General features: G+C 41.7%; 1 protein-coding gene and 1 pseudogene across 1 annotated transcript in view; both read left to right on the top strand.

Moving 5' to 3' along the window:
* The window catches only part of LOC126237060 (large neutral amino acids transporter small subunit 1), a 355,654-nt gene that overhangs the window by 126,170 nt on the left and 207,461 nt on the right, over nucleotides 1–22,023 (top strand). Inside the window, exon 2 of the mRNA XM_049946846.1 lies at nucleotides 4,794–4,919. Coding sequence (XP_049802803.1) covers nucleotides 4,794–4,919 — 126 coding nt within the window. The remainder of the gene's footprint in view (nucleotides 1–4,793; nucleotides 4,920–22,023) is intronic.
* LOC126238520 (5S ribosomal RNA) lies at nucleotides 5,432–5,549 on the top strand (annotated as a pseudogene).

Here is a 22,023-nt window from a genome sequence, read left to right as displayed (position 1 = left end):
ATGGCTCTGAGCACTATGGGACTCAACTGCTGAGGTCATTAGTCCCCTAGAACTTAGAACTAGTTAAACCTAACTAACCTAAGGACATCACAAACATCCATGCCCGAGGCAGGATTCGAACCTGCGACCGTAGCGGTCTTGCGGTTCCAGACTGCAGCGCCTTTAACCGCACGGCCACTTCGGCCGGCGTAATGTTAACACTACACACACTATCAGCTGACCTGAGGACATTAGTGTCGACGTTTGGTTTAAATTTTGTACACTTAGACTTCCCATTTGTTTGCCGGAGGAATTGAGCCAGCATCTCTCCATAATGTGTGTGAAATGACAGGTGCATGTTTAGGGTTCCGTACGTTCCCTACCTTAATAGATATCCGTAAAAACGGAATCCTAATAGTATCGCCGGCCGCGGTGGCCGAGCGGTTCTAGGCGCTTCAGTCCGGAACCGCGCGACTGCTACGGTCGCGGGTTAGAATCCTGCCTCGGGCATGGATATGTGTGATGTCTTTCGGTTAGTTAGGTTTTACTAGTTCTAAGTTCTAGGGGACTGATGACCTCAGATGTTTAGTCCCATAGTGCTCAGAGCCATTTTGAACCATAGTATCACTTTGTTGTTTGTCTGCCTGTATGTGTAGAGTTATGGAGTTGAAATTTATGCAGCGGACTAATACGAGGGTCACTCCAAAAGAAATGCACACTATTTTTGTAAAAATACAATTTTCATTCTGCATGTGTGAAAGTTTTACAGATACATCAGATACATCCTTCCCGCTTGTTTTCAAACTTAGTTCAACCTGTTCCCGTGAGTGGTGCCGTCACAGCATGTCTTCAAGATGGCTGCTACACTTGACGTTCGTCAGAAGCAACATGCTGTCACAGAATTCCTGTGCTGTGAAAACGAGACACTGGGAAACATCCACAAGAGCTTGAAAAAGGTGTATGGAGATGCTGCAGTACAGTTAGTCGGTGGGCAAGCAGGTTACGTGATGAAATCGGGCACGGCAATATTGAGGATGGTCCTCGCAGCGGCAGGCCTCGTACTGCACACACTCCAGACAATGTGCAGAGAGTTAACGAATTGGTGACTGCTGACAGAAGCATCATAGTGAACGAATTGTCACGCTACGTTGGGATAGGGGAAGGAAGTGTTTGCAGAATACTGAAAGTGTTGGCGTTAAAAAAGGTTTGTGCCAGGTGGTTTCCGAGGACGTTGACAGTGTCTCACAAAGACATAAGAAAAACGGTATGCAGCGAACTTTTGGAACAGTACGAGAACGGTGGAGATGAATTTCTTGGAAGAATTGTGACAGGTGATGAAACATGGCTCCATCATTTTTCACCACAGACGAAGAGGCAGTCAGTGAAATGGCATCATGCAAATTCACTCAAGAAAAAAAAAAAAATCAAAGCCACACCTTCTGCTGGAAAAGTTATGGCTACGGTGTTTTTCGATTCCGAAGGACTCTTGCTTGTGGACATCATGCCAAGTGGAACCACTATAAATTCTAATGCATATGTGACGACACTGAAGAAACTTCAAGCTCGACGGTGTCGTGTTCGACCACATCGGCAAAAGCAGGATGTTTTGCTCTTGCACGACAATGTACGGCGACATGTCAGTCAAAAAACCATGGAAGCGATCACAAAACTCGGATGGACAACACTGAAACACCCGCCTTACAGTCCTGATCTGGCTCCATGTGACTATCATCTCTTTGGAAAACTGAAAGACTCTCTTCGTGGAACAAGGTTTGAAGATGATGACTCCCTTGTGCACGCTGACAAACAGTGGCTCCAACAGATTGGTTCAGACTTTTACCGTGCGGGTATACTGGCGCTGGTTCCAAGATGGCGTAAGCAGTTGAGAGGGATGGAAATTATGTGGAGAAATGCAAATATTGTTCCGAAAGGATGTAGCTAGACACTGTAAAACTTTCAAAGATGTAGAATAAAAGATGGATTAAAAAAATAGTGTGCATTTCTTTTGGAGTGACTCTCTTATAGCCCCTTGGTGATGTAATAAATGTAAGTTTCTAGGCCATCGCAATCAAAAGATATAACCATTTATGTCACACTGATACTCGCAAGCTGACCCATTAAAACATGTAGGATACTGCACCTTGACCTATGGTTTTGAAATTTGAGAAGAAGCAAGGTTTCACAGTACAAGTAAAGGCAAAAATCCGAATATTGTTAATTTGTAATTCTACTGCACGAAAACAAATATTTCGTCATTTGTTATCCGACTTCAGACTTTTGCAGGACCGTTATCTTGCCAGTATCAATATCGATAACTGACAAAACCGTCGATATTGTCGATTCACGGGATGGATGAACTGTCCATATACATAACTGAGTTTGTACGCAACCCACAGAGCGTGGGTGTTAATCGCATCTGGCCAATTTGCGACCTCCGCCCCCTGACTCGGGCTTCACACGAGTAGCACCAGGTATCTACAGCAGGTCGACTTCTTTGTAAAATGCAGTGATATACAGAAACCTTCCTCAGGAATCAGTGTGTCTACTACAGTCCAAGCCACGAACGATGGCGGTTCGTGCAGCTCAAGACACGGACGGGGATTGCATTGTTGCCGGTTGCAAGCGAAGGTCGTGGTAAGAGCATACACGTCTACGCTTGAAGAAAGCGTGCATATTACAAAGAATGTCTGTTTGTTCAGAATTTGTCTCTTACCACCACCATCAGCCGTGACAACTCGCAACAGATGGAATAAAAGTTCACTAAATAACTCGCTACGATCACGCTTAATGCTTGCAGTGGCCATTATGTTCACAGCAGAACGATGAGAATAAACTCTCATTGGCTGTCGGAAAATGTGGGACGTAGACGCACAGAACGAGCTTTCGCTCTACCGCGATCGTTCGTGACTTCCAACTATAGTGAAAACCGTATCAAAATCCGTACAGCAGTTCCTGAGATTAGTCCGAACGTGAAGATAGAAATTGCGGTGGGGGGGGGGGGGGCGACTTCATATACTATTAGATTACTATTTATTATTATTATTTACATTTTTTACAATATTACCAAACTCATACTTTGTGTTGTCTAAGTAATCCTTCACTGTATAGAATGTACTGCTTGACAGGTACTTTTTAACGACCTTTTGAAATAGTTTCGTCTCATTAATCTCTTCAGCTAACATCAAAAACCGCGTTCTATAGCAGAAACTACGGATATTTCTTGGCTTCCTAACTTGTTGTCCCATAGACATAGTGAACATAATGTTGGGCAATAACAGCTCAATCAGAGGCGCCATTCAAGCATTAAGAAACCTCAAAATGTGACACAATAAAAAGTAATTTTTGTCATCCACTTTCCACTTAAGTGGTTCAACTGATAGTAAATTTCATATTCATAATTTTTGTTTTTCTATAGTATCCTCGATTGTTGATATAGTGACGCGTTTCCTACGAGGGGCGTTGGAAAAGTCTGTGCAAAAGTAAAACCTACTCACGTGTTTGGGGTAAACCTGTTTTAATTTTTCGACATAGTCTTCTTTTAGACTTATACACTTCGTCCAACGCTGTTCTAATTTGTTGATCCCTTCCGAATAATAGGAACTGTCTAAGTCTGCAAAATAGCTATTAGTTGCTGCAATCACCGCCTCGTTTGTATAAAATCTTTGTCCCGCCAGCCATTTCTTCAAATTGGGGAATAAATAGTAGTCCGTGGGAGCCAAGCCTGGAGAAAAGGTGGGATGTAAAACGATTTGCAATCCAATTTTCATTAATTTTGCGACCAAAACTGCTGAGGTGTGTGCTGGCGCATTGTCATGATGGAAAAGGACTTTCTTGCGGTCTAACCACCGGTGTTTTTTTTGCAGCTCGGTTTTCAAACGGTCCAATAACGATGACTTATATGCACCTGTAATAGTTTTACCCTTTTGCAGATAGTCGATCAGGATTATCCCTTGCGAATCTCAAAAGACAGTCGTCATAACTTTCCGGCCGAAGGATTCGTCTTCGCCTTTTTTGGTGCAGATTCTCCCTTGGTAACGCATCGTTTAGATTGTTGATTGGTCTCAGGAATATAGTAAAGTATCCATGTTTCATCCACAGTGACGAAACGACTCTTAAAATTCTGCAGATTCTTCCTGAAAAGCTGCAAAGCATCCTTGCAACACTTCACACGATTCCGTTTTTGGTCAAGCGTGAGCAGTCGCGGAACCCATCTTGCGGATAGCTTTCTCATGTCCGAAAGTTTATGCTAAATATTATGTACCCGTTCATTCGAGATGCCCACACCACTAGCAATCTCACGCACCTTAACTCTTCTGTCATCCATCACCATATCATGGATTTATCAATTATTTCTGGAGTCGTAACCTCCACGGGGCGTCCAGAACGTTCAGCATCACTTGCGCCCATATGGCCACTCCAAAAATTTTGAAACCACTTATAAACTGTTCTAATCGAAGGTGCAGAGTCACCGTAATGTTTATCAAGCTTCTCTTTAGTCTCCTGAGGCGTTTTACCTTTCATAAAGTAATTTTTAATCACCGCACGAAATTATTCTTCGTCCATTTCTTGACAATCACTCGACTTCCTTGGTTGACACGAATGTCGAACACAAAGAAATACACCAACATGGCTGAAATTCGTGTGCGTTGTTTCCAAAGATGCTACTAACTAAACATGACCTCGATATGCGCCATCTCTCGGACTTTGCACGGACTTTTCAAACGCCCCTCGTAATAGAGTACCTTAGGTCGATATGTCCCCGTGGAACCTGGGCGAATAAGCGATTGAAAGAAACGTGTTTGGTGTTCGGGCAGGTCTGCTGACGGCGGTGAACTGCATGAGCGTGCGCTGGGCGATGCGCATCCAGGACATCTTCACCGTGGCCAAGCTGGCGGCGCTTGCTGCCATCATCGTCGCGGGCATCGTCCACATCGGCTCAGGTGAGTGTCTGTCTCATCCCCGCTGCCCAAGTGCGCTACCAGTAAACCCACACCTCAGATCCTTTAAAGAGTCCGACTCCCACGTATAAAACGTATTACACGAACTGTGTGCCAGTGATATAGTTTTACAGGTACTGCAAAATGTGTTGTTAATAGTGTTAGTGGTAAAGAAGTAATAAATCAAGACATCATACTCCATGAACTTTGAAAATGTAGTAACCGATAAAGGTTTTTTCTTTCGTCATTTTGTGCGTGAGTGGGGGAGGCGGGGGGAGGGGGAAGCGAGAGAAAGTTTCATTAAGGTTTGAAATTATGTGTAAAGTTCATTGGAAGTCGCTAAATGCCCTCATTCTAAAATACTGGATGAATATTGTCTCGTCAATTTTCACGTCAAACACACAGTTTCTAACAGCAATACGTGACTTACTAAGTTAAACCTTCAACGTAAGATTATACCTCTTAATGAGTAGATTATGACAGCATTTTAAATTGTGTCAATAACTATCCGAAATGCCAACGGCCTTGCCGCAGTGTTAACACCGGTTCCCGTCAGATCACCGAAGTTAAGCGCTGTCGGGCTGGGCTAGCACTTGGATGGGTGATCATCCGGTCTGCCGAGCGTTGTTGGCAAGCGGGATGCACTCAGCCCTTGTGAAGCAAACGGAGGAGCTACTTGACTGAGAAGTAGCGGCTCCCGTCTCGGAAACTGACATACGGCCTGGAGAGCGGTGTGCTGACCACATGACCCTCCATATCCGCATCCAATGACGCCTGTGGGCTGAGGATGACACGGCGGCCGGTCGGTACCGTTGGGCTTTCCAAGCCCTGTTCGGACGGAGTTTAGTTTTTTTAACTATCTGAAATACTGAAAATAAATTTTTGTTGCTCCAGGAAGCCTTTAAATAGGTAACCTGCAAGTGGATGAGTGCCCCAGGTTAGCTGTTTGGTAATATAGAAGTGACATTTCTGTTGTCTGCATTTTTTTCAGCGTAAATGGTCACAGTTTCCGAATCAGGTACCTACGAGATACTAAGGAAATTGTGGGGTGACACGCACATAGGCGGCACAGACGCCTTCAGCCAATCTACATCTACATAACTAACCCGCGATTCACACTTAAGTGACTGTTGCGAGAGTTGCAGGTGAAGCAGCCACCTTTTGTTGCCAAACCTTCACTGCCACTGCACCGTCACCTGCCGCTTCCACTGTGATTCAGACATTCTTCTGGCATCGTTCGTTGCGAGCTGTGACTTCGTTTGTTCCACTTATGAAGTTACAAAGTTAATATTTTATCAATTTTTACTGTTGTTTATTGTCTGACACTAAACAATGTCAGAAGCATGATCGTGAAATGTTATTCAGTGGAAAAGTTTGACGTCATTCTCTTTGCCAGGAGAATGATAATCTCTCAATCACTCCCTTGATACTGACAAGACGCCTACCATGACAAAGGCGAAGGAAGAGGTGATAATAATAATAATAATAGTAATAATTTCATGTGGCTCAGTGGCCGGGTGTAAGTCTTTCAATTGGACGCCACTTCGGCGACTTCCGCGCCCGTAATCTACCCCTAATTACCGAACCGGGGAGAGGGGACATACAGATTCATGTGGAATCTTAACTACGTGTCGTTCCTGGCTACTCATCGCATCGTTGAGAGCAAATGTGTCTAAATGATGTGGCTGTGACGCTAAAGATAGTTTCAGTAATATTCAAAGAATCACACATATAGAGGGTTTCTCAAAAACTTAAAAAACTAAAATGTCATATATGTCGACTCGTAATTAACTTAGAGAAGAAAAAGTAAAATTCGTCTGATACACCAACTCGAAAAGTTTCTTTCTGATTCTTTAATCAAGTTCTACGTGCTCTCTCCTTGTGACACCTGCAGTATCTATTCGATGAACATTTTCGGAGTGCCCGCTGCACAATCATTCGAGGGATTCGCAGTTCTTTTAAGGCCTTACGAACAGACTTCAGTGATGAACGCTGGAAAACCTGTCGATTCCTCCCCGCATATTCGTCATTCTGTCGAGTCCATCCCGCATATTCGTCATTTCTTCTTGGCCTCCCTGTACGGCGCTACAAATCCGTGTTCCCTGTTTGCATGTGCCATTTTCTTATGGATGGCCGATAGGGTTGTGGTTTCTCGTATCGCGTTCTCAAATTTCTCTGAATTTGGGTGTCTGACCTCGTTTCAGTAAAACAAGTCACACCCTGTTCCTTGTGTCTTTTCCTGTGCAGACTCCATTCTTCGATTCATTTATGATGTATCTACCACCTTGCAACAACAAAGAAAACTTTTTTTTCACTTATGTTGCTGTTGTCACCTCGAAAGGCAAAACACATATAATTGAAAACACTAGACATTAAATATTACAGTAATAAAATGTAAGCTCATTGTGCTTACGGAACAGTTTAGTTGTGTTACTATTTCTGTTCAAAAGTGATAACAATATTGCAGTGAAGATGACTCTCATATCAATATGTTTTTCGTACAGTCATCAGTATTTCTACAAGTACCGTGCTAGTCCACTTTCCTTCCCTTTCTTGAATCTCTCGCTCATTCTGCGTCTTCAGTAAAATGCTCTTCATGTTCTTAACAGCTTTGTCTTCCGGTTCCAATTTTGTATCCACTCTTCCGTCCTTCCTAGTCTCGGATATCGTAACACAGATCTGAGCAATCTGTAACTTTATCTGAAAAGATTCTTATAATATCTACATATATTTTTCAACACATAGTTTTTAACATGCTGCCACAAACTACTTTTCCGGTATTTCTTTGTTTGTGTACTTCATTTTTGTCACCGTACATTTATACTGCAGTGAATATCAACAGTAGTAGCAGAAATGTTTTTCTTATTTCTCGATTTGTAGAATGCTCTCGGAAGCCACTGTACACCCACTGCTGGCCCCAGCCATGTAGCTAATAGTGTTCAGCTAAAGTATTTAACCCTTGGGGTACAATTTGTTACCATTTCATGTAATGATTGATTTGTAGTTGCTTCGTTTTGCACTCATTCATCGTTTTCGTTCATCCCAACGATGTTGTATGGCATTCGAACAGCCTTGTCCAGAATATCGACCTGATTTTCTTCAGACCAAGTCGTTATGATCCTTGTCTGCCCGCCCGCTAATTATAAAAGCTTTGGAGATAAGTACAGCCTCCATAAAGATCACTACTGAAACCCACATGCAGACCTATAGCAGAGTTGGGATGGAATCAACCACAAGCAAATAGGCGGAGTTGTGTTTGTGGGTGCTCAGGCCGTTTTCCATGGGATGTAAGGAGTCCTCTTTAGAACAAAATACAACACAGCCTCGTATTTTGACAGTGGCGGTGGTACAACACTTTTTGTTTTATTTATTTATTTTTTTTACTAATTCATAAACATGCACTTAGTTTTCGTGATAGTGCTAATGCTCAACTACTTTCAGATCCCAGAAGGCCACATAGATACACTCTAGGTATCTAAGGAGCTCACTACATGTCCAGTTGTTTTCCTCCAACTTGCTGTTACCTGTATTGAGATATTTAGATGGCACAGTGCGGCACTGCACTTATACATAATTAATTCACTGTCGTCTGTTTTCTAAAGACAAAACGTCTGTTCATCAAATGATAGGCATTAAGGCTGCAATTTTCGCTAGCATTGCGACGCTGTTCTTCCTTCTGCGTCCTGAACGATGAAGCTGTCAGCCGAATACGTTTCGTGCTGTTGACATGCGCATTACTGAACTACTACAAATGAGTGGCCGTCAGTAGTAGAACCAGTTGTGATGTGTGCGTGGCGGGATACGAATGGTGGAGGTGTGTGAGATTGCCTTACTTCAGTCACAGAGAGTCGAGGAGGAATTTGCTTTTGATTACGACATTTGTCTAAGTCAGTAATACGAAGAGGAAAATTGAAATGTGGCGCTATTAAGTTGAGAATATTAAACTCCGTGGTATCTTCCAACAACAGTCCTTCATTAATTCCACGTGGCCATCTTGCATCCCTTTTATTCATATAGTTTATAAACAGTAATTGTACGTAAATAAGCTACACGTCCCTTTGTTATTAAGGTATTCATACTCCTTTCGTGGCCGGTTTTCAGCAGAAGCACCCCATTTCTTATCTACCTAATATTCAACATTCTTCTACAGTAACAAATCTCAGACGCTTCGATTCTATTCTTTTCCACTTTCCCCACAGCCCATAGGTCATTTTCATACAATGTTGCGCGCAGACGTACACCCTCAGAAATTTCTTCCTCAAATTAAGGTCGATGTTAGGTAGCAGCAGACTTCTTTTGGCCAGGAGTGCTATCTCTACCTGAGTTAGACTGCTTGTTATATCTTCCTGTCTTCATCCATCAAGTTTTATTTTACTACCAAGATACCAGAATTCCTTCACTTCGTCTACTTCGTGGTCTTCAATTTTGAAGTTAAGTTAATCGCTCACCTCTCTTCTGTTATTCTTCATTAATTTCGTCTTTCTTTGGTTTAATTTGAATCCATATTCTGCGCTCACTAGACAGTTAATTCCACCTAACACGTCTTACGAGTCTTTCTCACTTTCACTGGATCATCAATGAATCTTGTCATTGGTGTTCTTTCGCCCCGAATTATAATCCAACTCTCAACCTTTATTTTATTTCCGGCATTACTGTTTCGACTTACGGATCAAATACTAGAGGCGAAAGACTGCATCAGTTAATTAAACTCGACCACTTCGTTCTTGATCTTCCCTCTTATTTCAGATACATGTTGTATATTAATCGTCTTCCAATGTAGCTTGCACCTATTTTTATCAGATTTTCGAACGGCGTGCACCATTTTACGCTGTAAAATTTCGGAATTTGTGTAAGGTCTTATGGGACGAAACTACTGAGGCCATCGGTCCCTAAACACTCATGCTTGAGTGGGGGGGGGGGGGGGGGGAGCCGCGCGGGCCGTGAAAAGGCGTCTCAGACCACGTGGTTACCCCTCGCGGTTTTTACATTGTCGAACGCATTTTGTAGGTCGACAACTCTTGAGAAAGTGTAAAGAGTTTTCTATAAGCTTGCTTCCATTATCAATCTTGTCAGCAACTTAGATACATGAGCTCTTAAGTTGATTCTGCGATAGTTCTAGCACTTATCTTCCCCTTCTATCTTTCGGATTGTGTAGATGATGTTCTTCCATAAGTATCGTAGTTTCTACCCACCAATTTGAACCACGCTGCTGCTACGGTCGCAGGTTCGAATCCTGCCTCGGACATGGATGCGTGTGATGTCCTTAGGTTAGTTAGGTTTAAGTAGTTCTAAGTCTAGGGGACTGATGACCTCAGATGTTAAGTCCCATAGTGCTTAGAGCCATTTGAACTAATTTGAATAGTGACTTGTTTGCCGCCACCCCCTCCCCACAAATGGATGATGTCGGAATTCCAGAGGAATATGATCTATGCTTTGTGCCTTAATTCATCTCAAGTCTTCCATAACTCTGTCACACTCTGACTCTTAATACTGGATTCCCTATCTCTTTGAAATGGACTGCCGTTTCTTCTCCTGTCATGTCATTAGGCAATTTGTTCTTCTCAAACAGGTCTTCATTGATCTATACTTTCCACTCTCTCCTCTGCATTTAACACTGGAATTCCTCTTGATCTGTTGATGTCGATGCCTCTGCTTTTAATTTCATCGAAAGTTGTTTTGACTTTTCTGCATGTTGAATGCGTCCTTCCAACCACCATTTGTTTTTCGATTTTTCATATTTTTACTGCAGCAGACCCGCTTTAACTTCTTTGCACTTCCTATTTATTTCATTCCAGTATGGTCTGGAACATTTTTGTACTTCTTTCTTTCATCAATCAGCGTAAGACTTTCTTCTGTTATTTAGATTTTCTTTGCAGTTCCGTTCCTTGTTGCTAGATTTATCTGTCCAACTATTGCGCTAAGTATGTCCATTCTTCTTCACCTGCACTGTCTAATGTAGTGTTCACTATCACAGTATCTACAGCACTGGGGAACTTTACACAAACATAATCATTTTTCAGTACTTCAGCATCCTAATTCATTCCTCACTGAATGTTCCTGACTTTTCCTCCAAACTGTCGCCTACTCTTCGTCAATACTAAATTGTGTTTTGAGTCTGTATCTCCTCCTGGGTATGCCTTACAATCCAACATCTGATTTTGGAATCTCTGTCTGATCATGATGTCACATGGCTGGTATTTTCCAGCATCTCCAGGCCTTTTCCAAATATTTACTGTATGTATATCCCTTTTGTGATTTTTTTGAACAGTTTATTCGCTTTTGCTAACCGAAACTGCAGTACTCAGTAATCTCTCTCGTCTCTCATTCCAACTACCGAGCCCGTATTCTCCTGTAACTCTGTCTTCTCGTACTACAGCGTTCCAGTTCCTCATTATTTAATTTTCACCTCCCTTTACATATCCTTTGTTTTCTGGCATCATTGTCCATTTCTACATCATCTGCTTGTGAGGTCGGCTTGTGTACCTGAGCTGTTGTTGGCATTGGTTCGCTTTCGAGTCTTGTGAGAATAATACTATCACTAAATTATTCACAGTAACTCACTTTGTGTCGAACGTTGCTATTCATAACGAATACTACTCCCATTATACCCAGGTTCTAATTGATGACAAATAACTGTAACGTAACATTACGTGTATCTGCGACTCTGGAGTGCTATAAAAGCTGAAGTTGTACTGTGATTTATATTTTTGCGCTACTATTGTTATGATGATTTACTCAGTAAATATCAGCGAAACATTTGTATAAGCCTTTGAAGCTTTCTAAGCTTTGGATGATCAGGATAAATGCCGCATTCTCGTAGCTGAATGACTGCCTCTTCATGGCCGTCGATCTACAATAGAATGTTCCACAGCTGTGGGTGCTTTTTTTTTTCGTTACCTACTTTGCTCTAAAGCCTAGTTTACACGACGACACTAGGTTGCAGGCATCTGCGCTACCGGCCACTGCGCATGCGCGTCGCGCGTTTGCGCAACTCGGTGAAACTAAACACTTTCGGCGTGTTCCAACTTTGGCGACACTAGTTGCATGAGTTTTGAGGTTATGTGTGTTCGTAGAGTGTAGACAAACTGAAATATGAAGTGGGGAACGGAGAATAATGTCCGCTTTTTGGATATCTATGCTTTGCATCGGTGTTTGTGGGATTTCAGTGATGCTGATTACAAAAATAAGCAACATATTGCTGCCGCTGAGACCGTCATGTGCGATCATAACATAGATGGTTTGACAATATCTGAGCTGTACTGCAAAATCTATTGAGTTAGGAGCACATACACAACTGAATTAAGAAAAATACAAGCAAGTGTAATTCTAGCTGTGGCAATACTCTCGTCTACAAGACTAAAATCCCATCGTTCGAGTTGGCCAACTCTTTGTTAAGGAATATTGTTCACAGGAGGGAAGGCTATTCAAATTCGAGAAGCTTCATTCTTTATTCAAAACTCGTCTATTTAAAATGTCGCTGCAGTGCTCCCCATTCACGTATGTTAGAATTTTGAAATATTGCCACTGTACAGATATGGGTGGGTGTGTTTGTCCTTAGGATAATTTACGTTAAGTAATGTGTAAGCTTAGGGACTCATGACCTTAGCAGTTAAGTCCCATAAGATTTCACACACATTTGAACATTTTGATCTATCTTCAAGAGAGTAGTTTGCAAACCATTCTCTTCTTAATGCGGCCTGCTTCGAATAATTACTGCTGTCAGTGTCAGTAATTATTACTGTTAATGTTAATTATTAGTGTTAATGAAAAAGCCTCATCACCAACTAAAATCGCCTCTTACAGCATGTCGAGTCTTCTCGGTTGTAATGCACGCAATGTGAAATGTAATTTCAGTTCTGTCGGCAGTGCTTCATGCATTACGGTGTCTTTATTTCTTATCGCAAAATTAACTCTATTTAGAAGAAACGTGAACAGTTCTGGTGACATTCTAAGATAATTAAAAGAACTTCTTGGGTCTTCCATCAAATCCCATAAGCAAGATCTTTCGCCCATTCACAGACATTGGGAAGCACATTCACATACTACGAACCATAGGATACCCCATCTTCACACAAATTTCAGCTATGGTATATGGCGTGATTTCACCAACGACACCTTTCAAAAATTGCAGACAGCAAGGATGCTGAGCAACCGAGCTGACGTCTTTTCTTCATCCAGTCACGAATCGAAACACGTTTCTTATTTTTTTCTTATGCAGCGATTCCACGCAACAAGCTTTAACTCCATCACAACTCGTGCGACGTGCAGCTGCCAAAACTTTCATTTCAGACACGACTCAGGAACCCACAAAACAACGAAACTGAAGTGTATACTAGTTTCACCATGTCTACAGTCAAATATGAAACCATTTGCGTGCAACTCATTCCACGCAACGAGTGGCGCAACACAATGTCGTCGTGTAAACTAGGCTTTACAGCCCAGGAACATTCATCATCGTTATCAGTCATTTTACATTCACTGCAGACTGAAGACCTTGGATGTTGCATGCATCAATGTCTTAAGCAATACGTATCCAAGTTGTTCCTACATGTTTATTAGTGTCCTGTAGTCTCATGATTGTATCGTCGTGCATTCGTAAGTCCTGGAAACCAGTGAATCCGCTGTTGGCCCACATATCATCCATTCGCCAGGCTACATGCACTCCCACCCACATTTCATATTCATTACAGTCGTAATCACGTCTTCCATTCCATTTTGATTCTGGATCCAATTGTTGGTTTTCCTATCTTTTCAAGACGTTTGTTTGGTTTTTGTGTACTGACGTGCACGGCTTTTATTAATTCACGCATAAATAACCACCGAACGAAATTGAAATTCACAAAGCAGGAAGAGCGCGGTGAGCCCAAGAGAGTGAATTTAATGGTGGTAGCACTATTTTCGCCATAAATTCCTATGTTTCGAAATAATCTCCATTCAGTGCGACGTCATTACGCCACCTTACTGGGAGGGCCTGTATGTCTGCATGGTACCACTCTACTGGTCGATGCCGGAGCCAATGTCTTGCTGCATCAATAACTTCTCGCGGAGTGCACCTTCATTGGGTCAAACAGATGGAAAGTGTGAGATCCGGGCTGCGGGGTGGATGACTAAGAACAGTCCAGTAAAGTTTTGTGAGCTCCTCTCGAAGAAGTTTGTTTGCATTTTTGTGGCGACGAACGCACTGAAATCGTTTCTTCAGTTTCCTGAGGGTATCACAGTACACTTCAGACTTGATCGTTGCACTATGAGCGGAGACATTAAACAGAGTAACCTCTTCAGGGTTCCTGGAGACCATCGCCATGACTTATCGGCTGAAGGTGTGGCTTTGAACTTTTTTTCGGAGGAGACGTCATATGGCACCACTCTGTGAATTGTCGTTTCGTTTCCGGTTCGAAGAGATGAAACCATAATTCATGGCGTGTGACGATATTCGACAAAAAATTGCCAAGATTAGCGTCGTGACGCGCGAGAGGTTCCGCACAGATGGTCCTTCGTTGCCCTTTATGGTGTTCTGTTAGGCAGCGAGGGACCTAGCGGCCACATACCTTTTAATGAATTTCTTTTATTTCACCTCTATGGTCGCAAACTTATAGGTCCTCACTCTACTGGTTTCGGTCAGCAATGACCATCTTCAGATCTGTTTCATAAAGACATTTCTCTATGAAGCCATGTCTTTATAAAATTTATCTGAATACGGTCATTGCTGATCGAAATCGGTAATCTGAGGACCTACAAGTCTGTGATCATAGACGTGACATAATAGACATTTATTCTACGTTTTCGAGTCAAATGGCTCTGAGCACTATGGGACTTAACACCTGACGTCATGAGTCACCTAGAACTTACAACTACTTAAACCTAAATAACCTAAGGACATCACACACAGCCATGTCCGAGGCAGGATTCGAACCTGCGACCGTAGCGGTCGTGCGGCACCAGACTGTAGCGCCTAGAACCGCTCGGCCACTCCGGCCGGCCGAAAGGCCTTTCCGGGTCACTGTTCAATTTGCGACCATGTCGTAGCTTGTGAAACATGCCTTTGAATACTCCAACTGGTGGACGAGCGTGTCAGGACTACCGATAGAGATGTCCAATTGAGCAGCGTGGTGTATGGTTGTGATCCATCGATCACCTCAAATGAGAGTGCCCTCACGTCCAACTTTGCAGGAGTCACAGCTGTGTGCTGCCGACCGACATGCCGGTGATTGGACAGGTTTGTGCGACCTTGTTGCGATGATAGCTGACGCCTAGTCTAACGTCGCGCCATGCTTTTCTTCCCTGCCAGGTCTCCGTAGACATTCTGCAAGCGTCTACGAATATCGGCGGTGCTCTGGCTTTCCGTCAGAAGAAACACAATGACAGCTCTCTGCTTGGAACGTACCTGCGTCACAGATGCCATTTTGAAGGCTACATATAGTGCTACCACCTACTAGAGCTTCATAAAACCATATGGGCTGAAGCGAGGATATTCCACGATGTCCCAAGACAAATACTGCACTTTTAACCGAAAATGGGCGAGAAAAAAAGTGTTGCGTTACTTATTAAACGCACGTCGTATTTCAGCCGCCAAAAGCTATTGACAATTTTTTTATTTATAATCGGTTTCGATCGTGAGATAATCTTCACGTTCTTAATATTTCGATTGCTACTCGGTACGTAGCAAGACACTTATGAAATTTCCATCCTTCAACTCAAAATAATAAGCATCTTCGTTACATTTCTGTTTCTTTTTAATCGCAGATGTTTAGTTGTTGTATCACCCTTATTACTCAGTCGGACAAAAGCGAGTCACTTGCGCACACCCACGGTGCATTCGCGAGGTTGACGGGATTTCCTGAGGCCTGGACAATATCGTGCGCCGTCTAGCTTTTCACTAATGACAGGGCACTGATATTAAAGCAAACCAGACTGATGACACATGTCGCTGAATCATATTGTGAACATCCGTACTGGGGGAAAATTTACTCACTGTTTGTCGACCACAACTTAATCGCGCCTGGGAGTGAGGACGTTTCGGTCAACTTATTGTGAGTCAGCGCGTAATCGGGATTGCTAATATACGTACAACTGACCTATAACAGTGCGGTGCGTTAATCTTATTCATCATTTTAATTGTTTACTAGATCCACCCAGGAAATAATAATTTTAGTGATATTCTGTTGACCTGCGCGGGAGAAAGGGCTGTGCTTGAACACGAACTGTTCGAAGAGCTTACGCCACAGTTCGGGAAATCTCATGCTCTCTTTGATCTGGATCCCTTTTTGTTGTAATAACATCTTCAGTAGGGATGTTATGAGGTTGACTGTATTCCTGGTTTTATATAAAAAATTATTTGCAGATTCCAAACAACGAATTATTATGATGTAAACCACACACTAAAAATTAAATTTTCTTTCCAAGTTGCTCCGAATCTAGCTATTTCTTATCCATACCAGCTGATGTTGAATTTAACGAAATTTTAATTATTCTGTAAGTAGGCTGTTTAGGTTTTTATGTTGGTAACGCCACGTAGCGTTCTGTATGAAAATCACTGGCTGTGCTGTGTGCAGTCTGTGGCTGGTTGGCATTGTTGTAATATTCGCTATTGTAGTGTTGGGCAGTTGGATGTGAACAGCGCGTATTTTTGAACACTATTAAGGTAAATACATTGTTAGTTCTCTATCAAAATCTTTCATTTGCGAAGTATGCCTGTCAGTAGTTAGTGCCTTCAGTAGTTAGAATCTTTTATTTAGCTGGCAGTACTGGCGCTCGCTGTATTGCAATAGTTCGAGTAACGAAGATTTTTGTGAGGTAAGTGATTCATGAATGGTATAGGTTATTGTTAATCAGGGCCATTCTTTTGTAGGGATTATTGAAAGTCAGATTGCGCTGCGCTAAAAATATTGTGTGTCGGTTTAGTGAATGTCTTGAGTACGTTCAGCTGTTTGAAAATCAAATAACGTAGAGGTTTACCAGCACTGTCATTTATAAAAATTTTCTAAGGGGATGTTTCAACACTGACGAGTCAAAGAAACTGGTACACCTGCCCAATATTGTGTAGCGCCCAAGCGAGCACCCAGAAGTGCAGCAACACGGCGTGGCATGGACTCGACTAATGTCTGAAGCAGTGCTGGAGGGAACTAACACCATGAATCCTGCACAGCTGTCCACAAATCCGTAAGAGTACGAGGGGGTGGAGATCTCTTCTGAACAGCACGTTGCACGGTATCTGATGTATGCTAAATAATGTTTATATCTGGGGAGTCTAGTGGCCAGCGTAACTGTTTAAACTCAGAACACCGTTCCTGGAGCCACTCTGCAGCAATTCGGACGTTTGAGGTGTAGCATCGTCCTGCTGGAATTGCCCGAGTCCGTCGGAATGCACAATGAACATGAAAGGATGCTCACGTACGTGTCACCTGTCAGTGTCGTGTGTAGACGTATTAGGCGTTCCATATCACTCCAACCGCACACGTCCCACACCATTACAGAGCTTCCAATAACTTGAACAGACCCCTGCTGACATGATTCATGGATTCATGAGGTTGTATCCATAACCGTACACGTCCATCCGTCCGATACAATTTGAAACGAAACCAGTCCGAGCAGGCAACATGTTTCCAGTCATCAACAGTCCAAAATCGGTGTTGAGGGGCCCAGTCTCTATATCGTCAAGGATACAGGAGGGGGCCTTCTGCTCCGAAAGGCCATACCGATGATGTTTCTTTGAATGGTTCGCACGGTGACACTTGTTGATGGCCCAGCATTGAAATCTGCAGCAGTTTGCGGAGGGGTTGCACTTCCGTCACGTTGAATGATTCTCTTCAGTCGGTTTGGGACCCGTTCTTGCCGCAGCGATGTCGTAGGTTTGACGTTTTACCGAATTCCTGATATTCACGGTACACTCGTGATATGGTCGGAGCGGAAAATCACCACTTCATCGCTACCTCGGAGATGCAGTGTCCCACCGCTCATGCGCCAACTATAACACCACGTTCAAACTCAAATAAACCTTGATAACCTGCCATTGTAGCTGCATTAACCGATGTAACAAATGCGCCGACGCTTGTCTTATATAGGCGTTGCTGCCTGTTTACACATTTCTGCATTTGGATACGGAAGCCTATACTAGTTTCTTTGACGCTTCGGTGTAGTCGTGTGAAGTTAGCACCCTTTTTTTCAGAAATCTATATTTTTTTCAGAGTTCTTGATAGATATGCCATAGTTCTAGAGTTCTTTGTACAAAATTTTAATAGTTCTGCAGAATTTAGCGAAAAAAACAACAATACTCGAAAAAAGTTTCGTATCGAAAACATTCTTTGTCAATTTCCGCAAAATGTAAATAAGTACGACAGTTCTGAGCACAGTTCTGAAAAGAGCTCCAAGAGTTCTATCGAAAATCCCAGTAACATTTTTTTGTGCAGCTAATAGTTTACGAGATAATTGCAATTTAAGGAGAAAATCTTTTCACTTACTGTGAAGTTGGCACCCTTTTTTTCAGAAATGTATATTTTTTTCAGAGTTCTTGACAGATATGCCATAGTTCTAGAGTTCTTTGTACAAAATTTCAATAGTTCTGCAGAATTTAGCGAAAAAAACAACAATACTCGAAAAAATTTTCGTATCGAAAACATTCCTTGTCAATTTCCGCAAAATATAAATAAGTACGACAGTTCTGAGCACAGTTCTGAAAAGAGCTCCAAGAGTTCTATCGAAAATCCCAGTAACATTTTTTTGTGCAGCTAATAGTTTACGAGATAATTGCAATTTAAGGAGAAAATCTTTTCACTTACTGTGAAGTTGGCACCCTTTTTTTCAGAAATGTATATTTTTTTCAGAGTTCTTGACAGATATGCCATAGTTCTAGAGTTCTTTGTACAAAATTTCAATAGTTCTGCAGAATTTAGCGAAAAAAACAATACTCGAAAAAATTTTCGTATCGAAAACATTCTTTGTCAATTTCCGCAAAATGTAAATAAGTACGACAGTTCTGAGCACAGTTCTGAATAGAGCTCCAAGAGTTCTATCGAAAATCCCAGTAACATTTTTTTGTGCAGCTAATAGTTTACGAGATAATTGCAATTTAAGGAGAAAATCTTTTCACTTACTGTGAAGTTGGCACCCTTTTTTTCAGAAATGTATATTTTTTTCAGAGTTCTTGACAGATATGCCATAGTTTTAGAGTTCTTTGTACAAAATTTCAATAGTTCTGCAGAATTTAGCGAAAAAAACAACAATACTCGAAAAAAGTTTCGTATCGAAAACATTCTTTGTCAATTTCCGCAAAATGTAAATAAGTACGACAGTTCTGAGCACAGTTCTGAAAAGAGCTCCAAGAGTTCTATCGAAAATCCCAGTAACATTTTTTTGTGCAGCTAATAGTTTACGAGATAATTGCAATTTAAGGAGAAAATCTTTTCACTTACTGTGAAGTTGGCACCCTTTTTTTCAGAAATGTATATTTTTTTCAGAGTTCTTGACAGATATGCCATAGTTCTAGAGTTCTTTGTACAAAATTTCAATAGTTCTGCAGAATTTAGCGAAAAAAACAATACTCGAAAAAATTTTCGTATCGAAAACATTCTTTGTCAATTTCCGCAAAATGTAAATAAGTACGACAGTTCTGAGCACAGTTCTGAATAGTGCTCCAAGAGTTCTATCGAAAATCCCAGTAACATAATTGCAATTTAAGGAGAAAATCTTCTCACTTACTGTGAATTTGGCACACTTTTTTTCAGAAATGTATATTTTTTTCAGAGTTCTTGACAGATATGGCATAGTTCTAGAGTTCTTTGTACAAAATTTCAATAGTTCTGCAGAAATTAGCGAAGAAAACAAAAATGTATAACATAGCTGATTCAGGAGCCCTTTCCTTCTGGTACAATTCTTACTGTTGCCACAATAAACCACTTGTCCATAGATTCCAACCGTATTGATTATTACAAAGTTATAACCAGTGACCAACGGCGCACATTTCTTGCAGCGTTGTACAAAGCATTCAGCTTATCCGCTGTGAAAATACCACACTTTACGCTATTGTAAAATTTACGATAGATGGCTTCCGCTTATCTACAGTGTCAGCATCTATCGAATTATCTTCATGCAAAAGTGATGCCAGGATCACACACTTCCCTGTTTTAGGTACAAAGGAAACTAGAGTTCAGTCTTGTGGAAGCCAAAAAGGGAACTGTGGGCAGCCCTTCTTTTACTGATAGCAAACTCTAGAGAAATCTCACGCTTGTTTTTCTTCATCGTGCCAACAAAAGAAAAATTCTCCCTTCATAGCTCTATTATCAGTCCAATACTAGTATACCAGTTGTCCGCTTTCGCATTTCGACCTGACTGATATATATGTTACACAGTTACAGAACAACATCAAAATATTTATTGCTCAGTTGGTAAATCCTTCTGGTTGCAACACAGTGTATATTTCCAAATTGTACAGGTAAAATACTTAAGAATCCACAAAATCATAGATTTTAAATCCATATTTGTTTGTTTTGGTAGGTACATATTGGTGAACACTGCACCTTCCTCAGAATCCTTCCAGCTTCTTGTCTACTGTAACATTTTCTCCGAGGGTATAAGATTTCTGGTTGTTGCGTACAAACACAGTAAATATTTCCCGAATTGCTGTTAGCTTGTCTACTTGTCTCCTTTCATCACGAATAGCGCGACTGTAAAATCTAAGGCACTCCACAATAAATTTGAAACGTTTTAAGTTCATTTGCGAGGCGAAATTTTTCAGTTCCATCCATATCAATTCCACAGAGATCTTCCAGGCTTTATCTGTTACTTTTGTTAACAACAATTAAAAACATGAAACTGATGAAGGCTTTCAATTCAATAACTATTGATTTTACCGCTCTCTCACGCTGAGATGAAGCTTTGACGCTCTCAAAATGCTGAATGGAATACAAAACTACTACAGACAAATGTCGTCATCTATGAGGCAATTACAGCCTCACAAAGGCTGCTTTGGCTGCGCCTATTGTCCAGGTAAATTTCTAATAATATTATCCTCTTCGAACAATATGCTTTGGATTTCTTCAACATGATCTGGTACATCCCACTTAAAATAATAAAATTCCTATAACATAACGCAACCAGGCGCAGTGTATTAATTTGATATCTGACGTTCAGACAGCGGACAATGACGATTAAACAGTTCAAACAGAATTTAAGTGCATTTTACATTATGGATTAGCTTTGTACTACTTACTACGTTGATAAAGAAATAAATTAATTGCTGAAATGAAATACGAAAGGGCACAGTGGATAAAAACGAGCAATCGGCTCATATCTCATCAAGAGAGCATTAGCGTCGATACTGAATCATACAAGAATGAAAGGCATACACAGAAAGGAAGCTATAACGTGAAGGCGCCAGTGCTGCCAATTGTTGACAAGTAATTTACAGAATCACACAACAATGAAAGGCATACGGAAAAGGGAAGCTATTAACGAGAAGGCGCCAATACTGCAAATTGTTGAAAAGTAATTTACAGAAAATTTCGACATGTATCAATCTGAATAGCTGCGCCCGATGGAAGGATAATAAAAACTATGATACGTCCCTGAGACCTCTCAAGACCAAAAAATCATAAACAAAGTACAGCAACAATGCAAAAGTCGTGGCACTACATCTGGAAACAATGAACTCGGGAACTGCGTCTTTTAAACAATCGACAAATGACGTCAGCGTAGCAGTTACAATAGAGGTAGCATGAAAGCTTCTCGCGGTAGCATCAAAGCTAATGACAACAACAGCTGCACTTTTTGGGTGGCGCGCGCGCCGCGTCGTGTGAAGGCGCCCGCCAGCGCTGCATTTCACCCTTTGATCTGCCCCTAATGACTATACGTAACAATACTACTCACTCTCATGCGAATTATCATTATGCTCGTTCAGTCAGAGCTCTTGTGCAGTCGGTGCCTGTTGTGCAGTCGGTGCTGTTGTGTAAGTGATATTTATGAACCGTAATACCCATAAGAATGTACAATTTACCAGAATTGAAACGTCTTCTCAGCATGGAGGAATTTAAAGTCTTCGATGATAGAGGCATTCAATTCACTCCGTCTCATCCGGTCTTCCAAAAACTGTCCGATGCCATGGCCGACATCGGCTCGA

Source organism: Schistocerca nitens, chromosome 2 (genome assembly GCF_023898315.1).
Source record: "Schistocerca nitens isolate TAMUIC-IGC-003100 chromosome 2, iqSchNite1.1, whole genome shotgun sequence".
In the NCBI taxonomy this organism is placed as follows: Eukaryota; Metazoa; Arthropoda; class Insecta; order Orthoptera; family Acrididae; genus Schistocerca; species Schistocerca nitens.
This window is presented reverse-complemented; position numbering and strand designations above follow the sequence as displayed.